This window comes from Hyla sarda, chromosome 2 (genome assembly GCF_029499605.1).
Source record: "Hyla sarda isolate aHylSar1 chromosome 2, aHylSar1.hap1, whole genome shotgun sequence".
In the NCBI taxonomy this organism is placed as follows: Eukaryota; Metazoa; Chordata; class Amphibia; order Anura; family Hylidae; genus Hyla; species Hyla sarda.
The window spans coordinates 122,192,597-122,213,222 of NC_079190.1; the positions used below are offsets into that span (position 1 = coordinate 122,192,597).

General features: G+C 38.9%; 1 protein-coding gene across 2 annotated transcripts in view; it reads left to right on the top strand.

Annotated features, from left to right (window-relative positions):
- The window catches only part of ENOX1 (ecto-NOX disulfide-thiol exchanger 1), a 220,610-nt gene that overhangs the window by 87,201 nt on the left and 112,783 nt on the right, over positions 1–20,626 (top strand). For both annotated transcript variants that reach the window (XM_056555436.1, XM_056555435.1), the window contains exons 5-7: positions 264–497; positions 8,286–8,498; positions 19,695–19,801. In XM_056555436.1, coding sequence (XP_056411411.1) covers positions 264–497; positions 8,286–8,498; positions 19,695–19,801 — 554 coding nt within the window. The remainder of the gene's footprint in view (positions 1–263; positions 498–8,285; positions 8,499–19,694; positions 19,802–20,626) is intronic.

A 20,626-nucleotide genomic window follows, 5' to 3' on the forward strand; every position in this document is an offset into this window, starting at 1 on the left:
AGAAAAGTCAATATATGCACAGTGATTGACCCATTGTCTAACCCTTTGGGCCATAATGCTTGATAAATGCATTATTGCAGAATTTTCATGGTTTATTAGTGGGAAATGTTGGCAGCTTTATTAATTGTTTTGTAAAAAAAAAAAAAAACGTACCTCAAAACACACAAAAGATTATTTCATTATATTTATTTATTTAATCTCTCTCTCTCTCTCTCTCTCTCCCCCCCCCCCCTCTCTCTCTCTGTGAAATTTGATGTTTAAAGGTTACAGAATGAGACTAGGATCAAGCACTGACAAAAAGGACTCTGGCCGCTTGCATGTAGATTTTGCCCAAGCAAGAGATGATTTCTATGAATGGGAATGCCAACAGAGGATGCTTGCAAGGGAAGAGCGCCATCGGCGCAAACTAGAAGTAGACCAGCTACGGCCCCCATCACCGCCAGCAATCATGCATTATTCTGAACATGAAGCCACAGTGCTTGCTGAGAAGCTTAAAGGTAAGTGTTTGTATATTGGCTCACAAGTGTATAGCACATAGAATAAGAAACATTGTTCATATGTTTACTAGATGTCTTTATTAAAGGAGAACTCCGGAATATAAAAATTGTCCCCCATTCTGCCGGCAGTAAAAAAAAAATTAAGATTTACATACCTTCCTCCACTCCTCGGGGCCTCCGGTAACCGGCTCCGGTCTCCGCCGCGATCCACTTCCTGGTTGCCAGTGGTCAGATGAATCATACTGCGCTCAGCCTATCACCAGCCGCAGCGAAGTCTGACTCGGCCGGCGATAGGCTGAGCGGCAGTGTGAAAACGCTTCAGGACACAAAATTCTTCACTACACCGGCACCTGCGGCCGGGGCCGAAAACGTCACACTGACGCACCAGCCTATCACTGGCTGAGTCTGACTTCGCTGCGGCTGGTGATTGACTGAGCGCAGTATGATTTATCCGACCACCGGCAACCAGGAAGTGGATTGCGGCGGAGACCGGAGCCGGTTACCGGAGGCCCGGGGGAGCGGAGGAAGGTATTTACACTTTATTTTTTTACTGCCGGCACTATGGGGGACAATTTTTATGTTCTGGAGTTCTCCTTTAAGTACAGGAATATGAATGGCCCTGACCATAATGGCAGCACTAACTACTAGAGAGTATTTAAAGAGCTTCTGTTTTCTCAGAAGATACCTTATTTTCCAGTTATAGGTACAGCAATGCTAACTATTCATATTCATGTCTTATAATAATGTTTTATCTTGTGGGTTGATACAACTGTATATGTGAAATGAGGTTATAGAGTTCCGGCGATATAGTCCACTGTATAGGGAATACTGACTGTGTTGTATTTTGTAACATAATATACAGCACAATAAAAGGTAACTTGCTGTAGAACATGGGAACATGTAGCTTTTTCATCAACGCGAGAAAAAAATCGTTGGACAACAAACCAAAGTTCTAACATGCTCAGAGGGATACAGTTTTCTTTCTTTTCTTCTGATCTTTCTCTGGGTCCAGTCCTGAAACCATGGGTTCAGCCTTTCACTCTTTTTTTGAAAGTATTTACTTATAACTTTTATGTTTTTTACAAAAAAACAAACAAACAAAGAGATACAATAAACATACAGCTCGAGCACAGAGCTCCCCAACCTCCACCTAGAACAAATGAGAAGTCAGAATAATGAGGGGCCACAAAAATAGTTATTCAAGGAGATCCGCACCCGGACTGACATCAAGACAATAGACATACACACAGACTTAACACACGTTCACAAACCCTTTCGGATTAACCCTTCACTTCCCTACAGAATATGACTCCCCCACCATTTTTTGTGCTAGAGGTGGAAAAACAAATCTACAGGGGCCTCCATTTCCAGTGCTAACTTTAATAACCAGTATCTATCCAGACCTATTTATTCCACAGGGTTTACAAGATTCCATTTCTATTGTACAAGCGATGGATAAAAAGGGATTCCAACTGTCTGCACTGTAGAACTAAAATGTCTCAACTCTTACTTGTGGGAGTTTTGAGAGTTAGAAACGTGGTAATTCTAGGAATTCTTCTTTTTTGTTTCTAATTATTCTTTAATACATATACTCAAACAGGCACAATAAACTCTATAAGAGTCATTTTATATCACCCCCGTTTAAAGTTCAAGAACAAAGAAATAATTATCCCATCCAATACCTATCTTCCCTATCTTTAACAATACTGGATTGGTTAAATACAGATTAGGGGAATATTCACATGCTCAGTATCCTGCGCATATTCCATGTGCAGGATTTGAAGCTGCAGATTTTAAGCAGAGTTCAGTCATTTAGTTTTCATTGAACTCTGCAGCTTCAAATACTGTGCATCAAATGTTCACAGGATTCTGGATGTGTGAATAGAGGGAAAGACAGAAAAGAGGGAAAAAGACATTCTTAAAAATGTTTATGCTGTAGATATCACACCAGACCCAAGAAAATATATATATACGTTTTCTGGATAATCATGTTTTTCTGACAATTAAACACTGCTAATGGTTCATAAAATACTAGATCAGGATAGAATAACCATAGCTGCCCACTGGATACAAACAAGCCTTCCTACTCTATCCGAATTTCTATTTAAAATAAATACTGTGATCAGATTGGAAAGGGATGTGCCTATTGAATCAATATAAGACAGATGGATGGACCAGTAGAACATTGATTGACATGTGGTGGAATCCATTACATGTATAGTCAAATGTCCTCTCCCGTATGTAGCATTTACGAGAAATGAAATACATATAAACAGAGCAAATATCATCTTTCAGATTTTAATGGAAACAATAAAACAGCAGGCTGCTGTAATGTCACATACTTGGACCCATGCAGACCTCCTGTATTGATTCAATACTCTTTCCACTATTATGGATGAATGCAACTTGTGAATGTATGCTATGTCCTGTATCTCTTTTATGCAATCCAGGAAGAAAGAAACAATCCCAATGCCAACTGTGGTGAAGAAATAGTTATATTGTTCATGTTATGACTAGCTGTTTTGTCTGTATTGTCTTGATTTTTGAAAATGTAATAAGAACATTTTCAATATAAAAAAACTGAATAGAAAAATACAAAATACCCTTTTCCTTTTAGATGGGAACTATTGCCTTTTAAATGTAGCAGAAATCCAATAGTAGTGAAGTGGAGTAAAGGCATCACTCTCCTGCTGCATCCCTTCTTGTGAAATATTTTTTCATAAATAGGTGAAATATTCTTGTACATGTGCAACTTGTTGGCTAAATTAATATTATTTCAAAATGGATCCTTCCAACCCTCTTGTGGTTATAAATAACTTCTGAATTCTATATCTTAAATAGTCACCCTACTCGACATACCCTATTTATTATGAAGGTATTGACAAGTGAAATACTATTTTTCTGCATGGACTTACATGAGTCTTGTGCCCAGCCTCTTTTAAGCCATTAATGCCATATTTGTACAGCTCTTCCCAGGAGAAGGACCAAATCCTTCCTCTCCAATAGCATCCAACTTCTTAACGTATTAAGTTATGAGCAGTTCTTTCCTTGCCCTCAGCATCTTTTGACTTGCTAGTTTCCCTTGTGCTTTTTTCATTTGGCACGAGATGTGCATGCCTCACTAAGTACATTTCACAAATAATAATATCTACTTTAAGTCCTGAAAATCTCAGTTGACTGGACAGCTTTCTTTAATCTTCACCGTTCTGCAGGGAAGCCCTAGGAGCTTTCTAAGGTTATCTGTGTAACATCATGTTCTTCACTGGTCTATTTATACAAATGTTTAAACATAGATTTAATGCAGTTACAATTTAGGATGCAAGAATTGTCAACGTAAGAAGTAAGATTTCAATGCACCCTTTAGTGAGTTACGTTTTCTTAAAGTAGGAGAACATCAATTTTAATATCCCATAGATATAAAAATTTGTTTTCATATTAAATTACCGGTATTACATTCCAAAGAGTGGTAGGGATTAAGTATACATTTTTAACCACTTGGGGACAATGCATACACCCTGCATCCCCGATCCTTAAGGACCCAGGGCGCCTTGGTCTGGTGTAACGGGTTTAAACCGTTCTCACTGATGGAGAACGGGTTAAACCCGGTGGGTCCCGGTTGCTACAGGCAGCCAGAACCTATGGCTAATGACAATCGGGCCGATGCTTGTCTTTAACCCTTTAGACGCTGCGATCAAAGTTGACTGCAGCATCTAAAACGAAAGTAATAGAATCCCGGCAGCTCAGCGGAGCTGATCTGGACTATCGCGACAAAATCGCGATGTCCCGATCAGCTTACCGGACGACGGGAGTGTCCTCACCTGCCTCTCTGTCGTCCGATCGGCGATCTACAGCTCCATGCCTGGCTAGAGCAGCAGATCGCTGGTTACACTGATAAGTGCTTTGCAATGGCATAGCACTGATCAGTGTATGAAATCAGAAGATTGCATGTTTTAGGGGCTTAAAAAAAAGTGTAAAAAAATGATTAAATAAAAGTTCATTAACCCCTTCCCTATTAAAAGTTTAAATCACCCCTCTTTCCCCATTTTTTTTATTCAAAAAATTTAATAAAGAATAAAAATAATCATATGTGGTATCACCGCGTGCGTAAATGTCCGTACTATTAAAATATAAGGTTAGCTACGCCACACGGTTGATGGTGTATACTTAAAAAAATACCAAAGTCCAAAATTGTGCATTTTTGTTCACTTCATATAGCATAAAAATATTAATAAAAAGCAATCAAAAAGTCCCATCAAAACAAAAATGGTACCGATAAATACTACAGATGACGGCGTAAAAAATTAGCCCTCATTCCGCCCCGTACATGGAAAAATAAAAAAGTTAAAGGGGTCATAAAATGCCAATTTTAAACGAACTAATTTTGGTGCATGTAGTTTATAATTTTTTAAGTATTACAATAAAATAAAAAACTATATAAATTGGGTATCCTTTTAACCGTATGGACCTACAGAATAATGATAGTAGTAATAATAATAATAATAATAATGTAGAAACAGGAGCCCCCAAAAGTTACAAAATGGCATTTTTTTTTTATTTCATCCCACAAATACATTTTTTTTGTTTTGCTGCAAGTTATATTATAAAATAAGTGATGTCATTGTAAAGTACAATTGGTGACGCAATAAACAAGCCCTTATATGGGTCTGTAGGTGCAAAGTTTAAAGCGTTATGACTTTTAGAATTGAAGAGGAAAAAGCTGAAATGCAAAAACGAAGGTGAAAATAGGCTGAGTCCCTAAGGGGTTAATGTTATACCTTTTACAAAGACACTTCTGCCTTGAGATAATAACTCCCAGCTACCAACTGTTTGTAAATGGAACTAGTGGTCAGGAAGAGCGTAGCAGTCTGACTCCTCAGTTTCTTAGTTGGACTTCCAATTTTCAGGACTCCTTCAACTACTTGATGGAGATAAAAGACCTTTATAAGTTGATTTTCACTGGACAACCCCTTTTAAATCAAAGGGAGCGCACTACAAATATGTCTTCGTATACATATTAAGTTTTTACTGGAATGCCCAGAGTGTAGCTTACTAAATAGATATTAGCATAGCCTTAGCTGGAAAAGATTTTCAAAAGGGATCATACATTTTAGGACCAGTTTTTCCTGAGATTAGTTCTTCATTCCATATGGGTATATATCTTAAAAAGGTACTCCACCCCTAGACATCTTATCCCCTATCCAAAGGATGTCTGATCGCGGGGGTCCCCAGTGGCGGCACCCAGACATCCGGTGCACGGAGCGGACATCCTTTGGATAGGGGATAAGATGTCAAGGGGTGGAGTACCCCTTTAACATTGGTCATGTTGTACTCTAGCCTGAATAGGTCTGTAAAGCTGAAATTTATATATTTTGATAGCAATGGATAACATTTTAGTGGACTTAGCTAAATGTAATTATCCTCACATTTGATTAATGGCATGCTATACAGTAAATGAGCTAAAGCCTATGTACTTAAGACTCCCATGTGTCCCGGTTTATTTTCCCAGGTCATTCATTTGACAATTTTGCCATCAGAAATGTTAAAAGTTACATTCCTTATCTTCATGTAATTGGGATTCCTACTTCCCCTAGTTTAAGAAGGTTAGTGGCTCCCAGAAGGACGCTTTTGCTGAATTTTATAGCCCAAGTAAATTTCAAGAGAAAGGGTTGTCTCCTAGTTTTGGTTCAATTAATTAGGAGTCCCATGTATGTGCCAGATAGAGGAGCAGCTGTTGGATTCACATTCAAAGCATATTGTGCCAGGCAGGCAGTGCTCACACCATGCCATGATAAGAAAAGGGGAAAACAAATATGTATATCTTTATCAGAATGCCACTGCCTGTTGGTAAATTATGAAGGCCATTTCAAGAATAAATACATTTCAAATGTTTTTCATGCATATCCTACCTCTCTTGTAAACCTGAATTGCACTATACATGTTTACTTCATCTTAGTATTTAGCATTTTTTTTTTTTTGTGAATGTAAAATGGTAGATTTTCTCATGCCTTTTTTTGATACTAACAACGTTGTTATAAAATACTATTCTATCCTGAAACTGTTTCCTTTCAAAGTTAATTTTACTATTACAACACAAAAACAATATGAGAAAAGCTGCACAGCATGCAGGAATATGTGAAGAATTCTTCTCTGGCGTCACAGATTATGAAATGTGTTTCTAGTTCATCTTAGAAGTTGTGATACTTTGATGGCTTTTATCTTTTAATTCGTGTTAGTTCTTCATCTTTTAATAATTAATGGGGAACTTAATTTAGACAAAGTTGTTCAAGCACCATGAAAGGCAACATTTGAAGGCCAAATCTGTACATTAAACATAGCTAAGGGGCTCTGGCTATAGCTGCAGACTGGTTCTTAGAGCACGGAGCGCATCTGCAGACGACAGTCACAAGAGGGAACACTAGGTAGCTCTGTGTGTCTGCTCGTAGTGGCAGATTTCCCGCTGCTCATCTTCTAGCAGGCACTGTGTCTACAGTGGTAAATCCAGCGCTACGAGCAGAAACACAGAGCTACCCAGGGAGCTCCCTCTTTTGACTGCTGTCACCACATCCGCAGCGTGAAATTCTCTATATGATCTTTGAGCTCTGTAGACTCCCTTAAAATCTCACAACTTGCTCTTTCACAGTATTCTCTATATGCAGCTAAAATACATACACTTTATGCACAAATATATTGGGTCAATGACTTCAAGTTTTTTTCCATTCCTATTGCCACAGGAGCATTAAGTCAAGCACATACTGTACCAATGCAGTCTGCCTTCACAAAGGAGGGAGAAATAGGTCTTTCTAAAAATGTCACAAAATTTCAGTGTGGCACTTTAATAGGATGCCACTATTAGAACAAGTAAGTTAGTTACATTTGTTCCTTTCTAGATCTTCGACCATCTAGTGTAAGTGGTATTAATGAGAAGCAACTAAGCCAAAGTGGCAGACTGTGAAAAGCTATAGAGCGGGTTTGTTGAGTGCATAAAAGTCGCCAACACTCACTGATACAAAAACTACAGAGGTCTAAACCTTATTTGACATTAAAATTGGCACAAAAAGTGTGTGCCAGGAGCCTCATGACATGGGTTTCTCTGGCCGAGCAGTTGCATGCAAGCCTTACATCACAGAGCACAATGCCATGCCTCAGATGGAGTGGTGTAAGGCACGCCCTCACCAGTGAACTCTGTAGCAGTAGGTGTGCATTCTGTGGAGTGAAGATGGGCTTCTATATCTGGCAGTCTGATAGACGAGTCTGGGTTTTGGTGAACTCCAGGAGAACATTACCTGGCTGACTGCAATGTGCCAACTGTAAAATTTGGAGGTAGAAGGATAATGCTATAGGGTTGTTTTTCAGGGGTTGGCCTTGGCGCCTTAGTTCCCCTAGTAAAGTGACATCTTAATGCTTCGGCATACCTAGACGTTTTGGATGTGTATGTAGGAACAGCTTAGGATCTGCCCTTTTTTGTTCCAGCATGACAGTGCCCCCGTGCACAAAGCAAAGTCCCTAATGGCATGGTTAGGTGAGTTTGGTGTGGAAGAACTTGACTGGCACATACAGAGCTCTGTCATCAACCCCATGGAACACCTACCTAATGGATGAACTATACCTATGAGGTTTATAATTAGCTTTTGTGCTTTGAGACACTAGTGCAGCTGAACATTGTAATGCACTCCTGATATTAGAAGGTCATGTACAACCCTCTGTAACCTTCATGTTGTCCCTCCTGGGGTCTCATTCCCACAGCACTGCTAGAATCTAGTTAGGATAAATGTTTTTCTTCTGTTCCAGATGACAACAAATTCTCAGAAGCCATTACTGTTCTAATAACATGGATAGAGAGGGGAGAAGTGAATAGAAGGACAGCAAACCATTTCTACTCCATGGTCCAGTCGGCTAACAGTCATGTTCGACGATTGATGAATGAAAAGGCAACACATGAGGAAGTCTTGGAACAAGCCAAGGAGATCTATAAAACAGAGCTCCTAGGAATTCTTACTGAATGTAAGTACCCATTTTCCCTATTTTCTTAAGTTTTGGGGTAAGTAATTGTGATTAACCTGGGCCCACATCAAGATGGACAACTGAATAAAGGTAAGTCCTGGTTCTGTGAGAGTCTCAACCAAGTGACATTCAAATCATGTGCATTACATTCAGTAAGCTTCATAGTGTAGAAGCCATAAGACTCCTAAGCTAACACCCATTAGAGGAACAGGGCATAGTGATCTTGGGGAACAAAATGAAACTCATATTCATAGAGTATTCTTTTAGGCTTTCACAAGGGAGATTTTAGTGGATCAGTAAAATATTTTGATATAGCATTTTTCTTTCCAAAATAAACTATTGGGGCAAATAAATTGGCAAACAGATTTGAAATTTTCCATCCTATATTGAAGATTAAAAACAATACATGTAGTTAAAAGCTTACTACTGCTTTTGGTATAGATTTTTTTTTCTGTGAATTTTAGTAATTGTTTGCGTGCTGGCTCTCAGAAAAAGGTAAAGATCTCATGAACTACATTCACATGGCCTTGAACGTTCTAATAGCAGAGTTTTAATTTCCCAGCTGACGTTAGATCAATATAATAATGCTGTGAATGCAATTTCTGGAACAAGCTTTTAGATGCTCTGCTTTTACATTAATAAGACTAAAAAGCATCTGACTGGCGGTATAAAGTAGTTTGAGGGCTCTATTGATTTATAAGTCTCTCTCTGAAGTATACAGTATATCACATTGTAGTATCTCTCCATAGAAAATAGACGTGTTCTATAACTTGTGGTGCAGTATGACATTAGGTCCCTTGCTTTTATGCAGTAAAGTTTGTTGGAACTTTTCACTTGTTGGATGTTGACTTTTCATGTAGCCATTTGGACAGTACAGCTTCATAAGAAGAAAGTGGTTTTCTATTTTGGGAGTGCATACTGAAAAAAACGAGATGGAAAAATCTGACCTTTACTTTGCTTTATACAAAAAAAATGCCAAAAATATACAAATAGCATGAATTTCAAATAAAAGAACACATAAAATTCTAGGCGTCTAAAAGAACAGTTATATGTTATGACAGTTACGTGTTAGCAACATCTTTGTAGTGGTAATATCTAGGTGTCAGTACAAAGTTCAGTAACAGATATTTCATGTTATAACAAGAACACCAAGCTCCAAGAAATAAATTTGACTTTTTCCCAGTAAGTTGAAGCTTGTTAGAAATAGGCAGAAACTATTCCAGACTTTTTATGTAAATACACTGTTGCCAAAAGAGGCTGTAAATTTTCTTATTCATGAGCAATGGAAGGATGTGTGTCCAGGAGTACATGAGAGTCATGAACAATTGTGAACATCTCTGAACCCCCATTATTGTCGTTTTCTTATATTCACACCTAAAGAACTGATTATCTTCAATATGATGTAGTGACCCTCAGCCTTTCTTGTAGTTCATTCTTTGCATAGGTGATGCTTAAGTGTTCCTATCCATTGTAAATGAAAGGTCATCGACCAGTCCTACAATGTCATTATAGACAGCCTGCCCACCAATATAACAGTGTATCTCCCTATCATACCATTTAACAGCCACCAAAATAGAAAAAAAATAAGCAAAAGATTAGATTAGATTAGATTATGGAGGCTTACTGTGTGTCACAACCCCTTAGGGGATCCAGTACGTGGAGGTAAGAGGTACATTTTGGTGGTGTCCCTTCACGATAGAGCTGTTTAGCCTTTCCGGTGTTGCAGAATTAATGTGGAGAGTACATGTTGGCTACCAGAGAACCTCTCATGAGGCTTTAATGGCTTTACAAGTCCGAGTCCTTGACTTTTTATAGCCACTATTTTGTGGGAAACAGACAATCAGTAACCAACATATTTTTCATCTCAATTCTGTAGGGTTTAGGACCACTAAAACAGCTCTCCATGGTGATTGCTTCACTAACAGTATACTTCTTATTTTAGTATCTCATTGTCAAGGTGGGAGAGGAGATTGTACTCAACTTCAATACACATACAGTTTCAAGTCTGACAGGAGGATTACTTAATGTTGAGTAGTTATTACTCCTCATGTGCATAAATCAGCCATAACATTAAAACCACCTGCATGATGTTGGGCAGAATTCTTTTCTGGTGCCTGAACAGTTTTGATAACATAGACTTAAGACATGGATTCCACAAGGCCTCTGAAAGTGTCCTGTCCTATATAACACAAAGATGTTAGCAGCAGAGTCCTTAAATCCACAAGTTGCAAGGTTGGGCCACCATGAATTAGACTGGCTTTTCCAAAACCTCCCACGGATGCCTACGGATTGAGATGTGGGGAATTTTGAAGCCAAGTCCACACCTAGAACACTTTACTGAACAATTTTTGCAGTGTGCCAAGGCACATTATTCAGCTGAAAGCAGACACTGCCATTAGGCAAAACTGTTGCAATGAAGGGGTGCACTTGGCCTAACACAGTGTTTAGGTAGGTGATACATATCAAATTGACATATACATGAATGCAATGGCTTGCCTTCCTTGCCTAGAGAATATTGGTGTCATCTTTTTGCCAGGTAAGTGAAGCATACGCACCTGGCTGTATATGTAATGTAAAACTAACCAGATCAGATCATCTTCTTTTATTGCCATTCTATGGTTAAGTTCTAATATTCATATGCTTATTATTGGGGCTTTTGGCGATGGACAGTAGTTGTCTTTGGCACTCTGAAAGGTCTGCTGCCACACAGCCTGGGAGAGCTAGCCTTTGCTACTTATGCAGTGAGCCATGGATGACCATGACCCTTGCACTTCCTTCAACCACTTTTGGTATGTACTAACCACTGCACATCAGGCCATCCCACAAGACCTGCTATTTTGGAGATGCTGTAACCCAGCCATGTAGCCATCATATTTAGGCCCTTGTCATAGATCAGATCATTACGGCCGTTGTTCTTGCTTCCAACAAATCAACTTAAAGAAGTGACTCTTTGTTGAACATTAATCATTTATTCAGTTATACAGCATGAACATCCTTTAGCACTGTACAAACCCTATCACTCACATCGGTCCCTGTCTCCAATGGGGCTCACACAATCTATATTCCAAATTCACCTGTTTAGGAAACCCACAAAAATACAGGGAGAACACACAAATCCATGCAGATGTTGCCCTGGGTTGGATTTAAACTTAGGATCCCAGCGCCGCAAGGAAACAGTGCTAACGTCTTCACCATTGCATAAAATACACTATAATACATCTAATCCCTTCACAGATGCCAGTGTCATAAGTCATTCAGTAGTTTTCATCTCACTTTTCAGTGGTTTTACTGTTCTGGCTGATCATTGTATGTGTTTTGTTCAGTTAGATTTTTAAGTACATTGCAGAATGTGTTGGCCATCGCTTATAAGAGTTTGTCCTGATCTCTGAATAAGATCTGAACTAGGCATATAGCATCTTTCACATATTCCAGTCCTTTATATGCAGCTATACTGTTACCAGCTATCTTTGTTAGTAAGGCTTTTGGGAAATAGACCTAATTAGGATTTGGAAGAACAATGGTAAAGCTAGACATTTTGTATAATTGGCTTTAGTATTACCTTTATGGCTCCTGCATATTGTTCTCGTTGCTGCCAAATCAGACTATAACATTTATTTTCCTTGGACTCCATGATCAGAAAACTTTATTCTGATAAAATGTTATTGAAGGAATGAAAAGATGCTATCAGCCTCTCGACTAGAGAAGTATCTCCATAATTAAGCCAAAGGATGCTTCAACATAATCTTCCATGTTTGTTCTACCAGGAAACCTGATTAAAGGCAGGAAAATGATGCTATGTAGAAGTGACCTGAAACCATCAATCTCAAAGTCTTAGGAATTTGCATTAATGCCAGAATCAAATTATTAATCTCTCAGTTTGCCTTGTCTGTGCTGGAAAATAACATCCTTGTATTTTGATCCTTACCCTGGAGACAGGCTGTTTTGCTCATTTTGATTTGTACTTTGAGAACAAAAAGACATTTTCTCTTCTGAAACAGACACCATCCACTAGGTCTGGGAATAGACAGTAATTCTTAGGGATCATGGCATGGCTTTATATGTTTACAGTGCACACACAAATGAGAATGATGCCATGTAGACCTATAGAAGCCTTTTTACTTGTCATAGAGATCTGGGAAGGTACTAAAATGGTCTTACTATAACATAGAATGTGTTGGTAGATAAGAACCATAAGAACAATATAGTCTGCCTAATATTGTGAATACTATATGTCCCTATCTTATATGAAGGATAGCCTTATGCTTATCCCATGCATGCTGAAACTCCTTCACTGTATTTGCAGCTACCACTTCTGCAGGAAGACTATTCCATGCATCCACTACTCTCTCAGTAAAGTAATACTTTGTCATATTACTGCATAAACCTTTATCCCTTTAATATAAAACTATGTCCTCTTGTGGTAGTTTTTCTTCTTTTAAATATCCTCTTCTCCTTTACCAGGTTGATTCCATTTAAGTATTTAAAATTTCTATCACCTCCCCTCAGTCTCTTCTTTCTTCCAAGCAATATATGTTAACCCCTTAAGGACTCAGCCCATTTTGGCCTTAAGGACTCAGACAATTAAATTTTTACGTTTTCATTTTTTCCTCCTCGCCTTCTAAAAATCATAACTCTTTTATATTTTCATCCACAGACTAGTACGTGGGCTTGTTTTTTGCGCGACCAGTTGTCCTTTGTAATGACATCACTCATTATATCATAAAATGTATGGCGCAACCAAAAAAACACTATTTTTGTGGGGAAATTAAAACGAAAAACGCAATTTTGCTAATTTTGGAAGGTTTTGTTTTCACGCCGTACAATTTCTGGTAAAAATGACGTGTTCTTTATTCTGAGGGTCAATACGATTAAAATGATACCCATTATTATATACTTTTATATTATTGTTGCGCTTAAAAAAAATCACAAACTTTTTAACCAAATTAGTACGTTTATAATCCCTTTATTTTGATGACCTATAACTTTTTTATTTTTCCGTATAAGCGGCGGTATGGGGGCTCATTTTTTGCGCCATGATCTGTACTTTTTTTTGATACCACATTTGTATATAAAAAACTTTTAATACATTTTTTATAATTTTTTTTTTTAATAAAATGTATTAAAAAAGTAGGAATTTTGGACTTTTTAAATTTTTTTTCGTTCACGCCGTTCACCGTACGGGATCATTAACATTTTATTTTAATAGTTCGGACATTTACGCACGCGGCGATACCAAATATGTCTATAAAAAATGTTTTTTACGCTTTTTGGGGGTAAAATAGGAAAAAACGGACGTTTTACTTTTTTATTGGGGGAGGGGATTTTTCACTTTTTTTTTACTTTTACTTTTACATTTTTTTACATTTTTTTTTACACTTGAATAGTCCCCATAGGGGACTATTCATAGCAATACCATGATTGCTAATACTGATCTGTTCTATGTATAGGACATAGAACAGATCAGTATTATCGGTGATCTGCTGCTCTGGTCTGCTCGATCACAGACCAGAGCAGGAGACGCCGGGAGCCGCACGGAGGAAGGAGAGGGGACCTCCGTGCGGCGTTATGAATGATCGGATCCCCGCAGCAGCGCTGCGGGCGATCCGATCGTTCATTTTAATCGCGAACTGCCGCAGATGCCGAGATCTGTATTGATCCCGGCACCTGAGGGGTTAATGGCGGACGCCCGCGAGATCGCGGGCGTCGGCCATTGCCGGCGGGTCCCTGGCTGCGATCAGCAGCCGGGATCAGCCGCGCATGACACGGGCATCGCTCCGATGCCCGCGGTTATGCTTAGGACGTAAATGTACGTCCTGGTGCGTTAAGTACCACCTCACCAGGACGTACATTTACGTCCTGCGTCCTTAAGGGGTTAAAGGAATACTTCAGCCATAGAACACTTATATAGGGGATAAATGTTCGTTGGGCATCCGACTGCTGGGACCCTAACACCCTCCCGTGATCTCCTGAATCTCTATGGAAGAGGCGGAGATGCAACATTTATGCATCCCCGCACTCCAATAGAGCGAAATGGAGGGGGTGTGACTGTCGACCTCTTAGCATGCAGAGCCATGCGGCAGTACGGGAGATCGCGGGAGTCCCAGTGGTCGGACCCCCCCGCTATCAGACACTAATCCCTTGTCCTGCTAGTAGGGGATAAGTGTTCTATGGCTGCAGTATTCCTTTAACCTTTTCCCAAGCTACATCCCGAAAGTAATACTTTCTTCACGTAGACAAATGCATAATCTATAGATGATTTTGCTGTGTGCATTTTCATCCCAAAATTATTTTGTGCAATATGGGATGAAGTAAATTAAATTGGGTCAATTGGTTTATTTTGGAAGCGTACATTTCTATGATGGTTTTCAGCCGAGGCAAGCAGTTGAGATAAATAATGTTCTTTTAAATGTATTCTGAAAATGGTATACATGCTCACTTACTAAATGATGATCCTATAACCTAAAATAGTTAGATTTGGAATAAATTAAGTTTAACTATAGCAACCAGTGACAGTCTCCGTAGTTTCAGGTGCTGCCCATCTCGTATCTTCACAGCATAGACAATTGCCTTCAGATGACCCCAAAGATAAAAGTCTAAGGGGGTCAGATTGGGAGGCCTTGGGGGCCATTCAACTGGCCCACGACGACCAATCCACTTTTCAGGAAACTGTTCATCTAGGAATGCTCGGACCTGACAACCATAATGTGGTGGTGCACCATCTTGCTTACATTATGGGTGTCAAGTCCGAGCATTCTTAGATGAACAGTTTCCTGGAAAGTGGATTAGTCGTCATGGGCCAGTTGAATGGCCCCCCCCAAGGTCTCCCGATCTGACCCCCTTAGACTTTTATCTTTGGGGTCATCTGAAGGCAATTGTCTATGCTGTGAAGATACAAGATGTGCAGTACCTGAAACTAAGGATACTGGAAGCCTGTGCTAGTATTTCTCCTGCGGTGTTGCTATCAGTGTGTGAAGAGTGGGAGAAGAGGGTTGCATTGACAATCCAACACAATGGGCAGCACATTGAACACATTTTACAAGTGGTCAGAAACTTGTAAATAACTCATGAAAGAATAAAGGTACGTTAAAACCAAGCACATCATTGTTTTTCTTGTGAAATTCCCAATACGTTTGATGTGTCACATGACCCTCTTCCTATTGAAAAAACAAAAGTTGGATTCAAAATGGCCATCATGGTCACCACCCATCTTGAAAAGTCCCCCCCCCCCCCTCACATATACTAATGTGCCACAAACAGTTAATATCACCAACCATTCCTATTTTATTAAGGTGTATCCATATAAATGGCCCACCCTGTATTTATACCTAGAACTGTATTTTTAACAAGGAGGAGTCCTCTACAGCTAGAGGAAAGAAGGTTTCTACGCCAGCACTTATGAGGATTCTTTACTGCAAGAGGATGTGGTCATGGTTACTCAATAAAAAAGTTCAAAAGGTGCCTGGATGCATTTCCGGAGAGTAATGACATTACAGCTTATGGATACTAGATCTATAGGGACAGAACATTGATCCAGGGATGTATTAGAGTTGGGAAGGATTTTTTCCCTCTAATATGGGAAAATTGACATGAGCCTCATTAGGTTTTTTCTGGGATTAACACAGTAGGGACACAATAGGGATATAGGCTAAACTTGATAGACTCTGGTCATTTTTCAACCTAATGAACTGTGTAACTATGGAATATATTTAATATGTGCAAGTGGATTTAAATGATTCTTCTATAAAACTTAGCTCCATGCGACAGTATGCGATAGAAAGTAAAAATTCTCCATATATAATCTTTCAGTAGTTTCTCCCATAATCACTCATCACTTACTGGCCCACATTCCCACAATGTAATGTTTACTGCTCACTGCCTAGGGTTACGACCTGTAGTTCAGCTTGTTGGTCACACATGCTCAGTTGCAGCATTGAGAGTTATAGAAGGGTGAGCAGTTTGTCTATAAAAAAGCAGATGATGGGAGTTAGCAGCTGATATAAGAGGCTCAGCATTGAGGGAGCACAATATACTGCACAAGAGTTAGGGACTTGCTATTTAGAATTCAGCGGAATACATATATTTCTTTGTCCAATATCTAGTATACCTCCTTTTAATAATTAATTGTTATTAAAAATTATTTAGTCCACTATACATCTGGTTAAAGGTCACAAAGTGCAGGAACCTACTTTATATCCAGTAACAGATTGGTGTTGTGAATTTATTACCAGATTCTGTCTATATCCATTAGTATTTACAAGTATATAAGCGGAGGTTATCTCTTTGCCTTTTATATGCAACAAATCGCTTCTTAACTGTATTAGTACTTTAAATGGAATATGTAAATTCCAGCAGTTTTTGTTTCACTCAAGCAGAAGCTGATGACTTGAACTGCGTATGACATCAAAATAAATTACGGAAATACATCATGTTTCAAGGGTCAAACACGGCTAAATTATTTGCTGCATTTTAATATCTTGCTTTGATAATGCAGTTAAGCAGTCTCCTAAACTTGTCCTCTCTGGGAGGCAAATGATCATTTTGTGCCCATTAGATGATGGTTTACTGCTTGCAATTTCCCAGACAACCGCCTCCTTTGAATACCTGATTACCACAGTGCGTATACCTAGATCTGAAGTTCCCACCTAGCGCAGCCTGTCTATTGGGTGCAGCAAATGGAAATGAGGCAGGTGAAACATCTGCATAGCTTGCACATAGTCCTTCAGAAATGTTAAACAGAGATTCATTAGGTCTCTACCAGTGAGGAAATTGCTAATTGTCTATTCAGTTAAGCACTTAAACGTTAAAACATATTGGAAAGTTTAAATACCATTCACATTCAGAAAAATGGCCGTACGTGCTCCTGTGATAACGAGGAATCTGTTCTGTGTACAAGGACTTCTGCCGTCTGCTTCATGCAGCTGTTCTTTTCCTGCAGCCTGGAGGGAATTAACATACATGTCTGCTATCATGTAGGTCACCGTTCTGCAGTGCTAGCCTAGGACAAATGTGTGCTTCTAGACTTTAGCCCCAGATTACGAAGAGATATTACTTTAAAAAAAAAGAACTTAGGGTCCATGTATTTCTAGTTACAAGTCTCAACACACAGGATTTTCTGCAATCTGCTGTTATTTGTATTGCACAATTGTATAGATTGTGTACTCTTAAATCAGGCCTTCCTTACAAGACATAGTAGGGGAAGGCACTACCAGGGATTAATTAGACATAGACTGTGGAACCACGGTATATAGCCTGGAAGAAATTCAACACATACACATAGTCATCAGCAGTGCTAGGCCATATTAAAGGACGGACCTAAACATGTATAGTATCATAAAGCAATGCAAGGTATCTTGCACTCACCGTTGGGCTAGTGGCTCGAAGCTCCTATATGGTGAACACCGGAGGGCTAGGTCTGCAGACATGCGTGGGCGCTCAGTCGCCTCTGAGCGCCCACGCATGTCTGCAGACCTGGTCCTCCGGTGTTCACCTCATAAGAGCTTCGAGTCACTAGCCCAGCGGTGAGTGCAGTATAATTTGCATTGTTTTACGATACTATTAAATCAGTCCGGCCCTTACAATCTAATTTCTATATCTCAAGTACATACTGGAAAGAAAATGGAGAAGAGGACATGTGGTATATCACTACCGATCTGGAGAATATGTGCAATGTCCACATAAAACCCGCTTACACTTTACAATTTTTTCAACTTTTGTTAGTTTGAAAAATCCTGAAGAACATTCCCCTCTGTATTATTTGCTGCCATTGTAAAAGAAGGCCCCCTCCCCCAGCTGTAGGAATGGCATTTACATTTACCAATTGTGCTATCATGGAGATGATTTCTATGGCACCATGATCGATATTTCACGCTCGCTTATTATTTAATAATTTGATAAATAAATAAGCAAATCATGATCATAGTTGGCTAAACCGACCTTATTGCTAAAGCTTAACAGGTTCAAAAGTGTAGTACACTAATAATACATATGGGTGTGAGCATGTGTTGTGAGGGTTGAGTAGAGTAGTAGTGGGCATGGCAATATTGCATCAATAAAAATAATCTAGTTATTATGTTTAAACTTTAAGGAATAAACGATTTATAAAAATATTTAACAGATAATCTCTAGTGAGTATTATGCCTATTTGCCAATATTGGACAGATAGGCACTCTCTCCTTTGAATTTCATTACATACTTTAATGAATGTCCTTGAACAGATCATCCTGAATCGATCGTATTCTCCCATAGTATCTGCTACTTCTCAATGTGTTACTTGCTTCCAAGGTGTCTAGGTGAGCATTACCACCGCTCCCCTTTCCAAACCATCTATCTGATTCATAGCAGAGCCCTCCTGTCTATGTTCCCTATGAGCTACACCCCTTGCAGTCAAACCTGTTCCCTTAGGCCCTGGTTATTGTCTAGACTCTCCATATATATAAATAAATAAATAAATAGAGCACCTAGAGAAACAAAGAGAGAGCATACAAATTTGGTGCAACTATGGTCAGATAAAATGTGCTTATGTCTCTTGTGCCCTTTATCCTTTTGAGCTACTGAAGCTGTCATGACGGTCTAAGACTTGGGTTTCACATCATCTTGGGAAGTGATTTGTTACCTAAGCTAGACCAGAAGGCATCTATTATGCTCCGCTTTTTTTCCATCTTGTAAATGTCTTATCCTAGAGATTAAACTACACTAAAAGGCATACGTACACATTTAGGTTACATTTCTTTTATACTGTGACAAATAAGAAGCTATGGGTTCAGGCTCAGTGAGGGCAAGTGGGATATTAGAATGGACATTCAAGTTGGTTTATCTGAGGCAGAAATTAAAGTTAAATGTCTGCAGAGAATTAAAGACACAATTGTTGTACTAAGGGCCAATACAGAAAGTACTGATTAAATGAATGTCACTCCACTTGACTCTTATTAATTAATGAGACTTCCTTCTGGAACTAATCACTGTTTAGAAGATTTTCATTTGAAGTGTTTAAGTGTATGTAAATTAAAGTATTGGACGCTTGAGGGACACAGTTTCAACAATAAGACCATGTAAGTACAAAAGACACATGCCTGGGTGATTATGGGTCAAGTCTTTATGTGCTTGATCCATAGGACCTGCATGTGTCTTTATTTTGCTTTCTCTGGAATGACCACAACATAAATTGCTTGTCTTGTTTGACTTCCTTGTTCACTGAAGTTGAGCAGATTGTGGCCGTTTTCAACGCTTCCTCCAGACAAAAAGCATGGGACCATTTCTCCAAAGCCCAGCGCAAGAATATTGACATTTGGCGGAAGCACTGTGAGGTGGGTGTCTTTGTTACCATTATGTCCATGGCTTTCATCATTCGCAAAGTGAACATTTCTGGGGTGAATGAAGAGTGTTTGCTTGGTTCGATAGGAAATGAAGGTGGGTTTAAGGCATCGAATGCTCTGCACATTGTCATGACATCAGATGTTTTTTCTCTGTTGGGTGATGACGTGAAGACACAGTAACTTAAACTTGGGACCAAGCAGGTTTGTGAGACCACCATAAAGCTTTACACAGTATGCCTGAGAATTTATACTTATAATATATCCAATAATGATAAACTGTTTGATAACAATACAAACATATGCAGATTCTTAAAGGTGCAATCTCACCTGGTATAATTTTTTTTACCTTAATAATCAAACAAGAATAATTTCAATGCAACTTGTACATTGCTAATACTATTTGACCCTATTGGGAGGCTTCACACAAATTATCTTGAAAAGTACCCAATAATTTGTTGTTCAGGCTTTTCTTCTAAAATCCTCTTGTTATGCTTTTATTGTTTAGATGCTATAGTGGTGAGCCTGTAACTTTTTATGCATGCTTGTTATGGTTATTATGTATCTTATGCTCTATAGTTTCATCTGCATATGTCTGTGAATGCATGTGGTTTTATTATCCTTCACATTATTGAATTGAAGTGTATTTCGTTATACGCTTTACTCTTTACGGTCGCCCAGTTTCCATTTGTTGTTCAGCAACTGCTTTTACTTTGAACCCGAAATATAACAAGTAAGTACAATGTCTTTTCATTGTGTTGAACTGTTTTTACATCTTACCTCCCTGATGTTTATTCTGTTTATTGAACACAGTTTAAT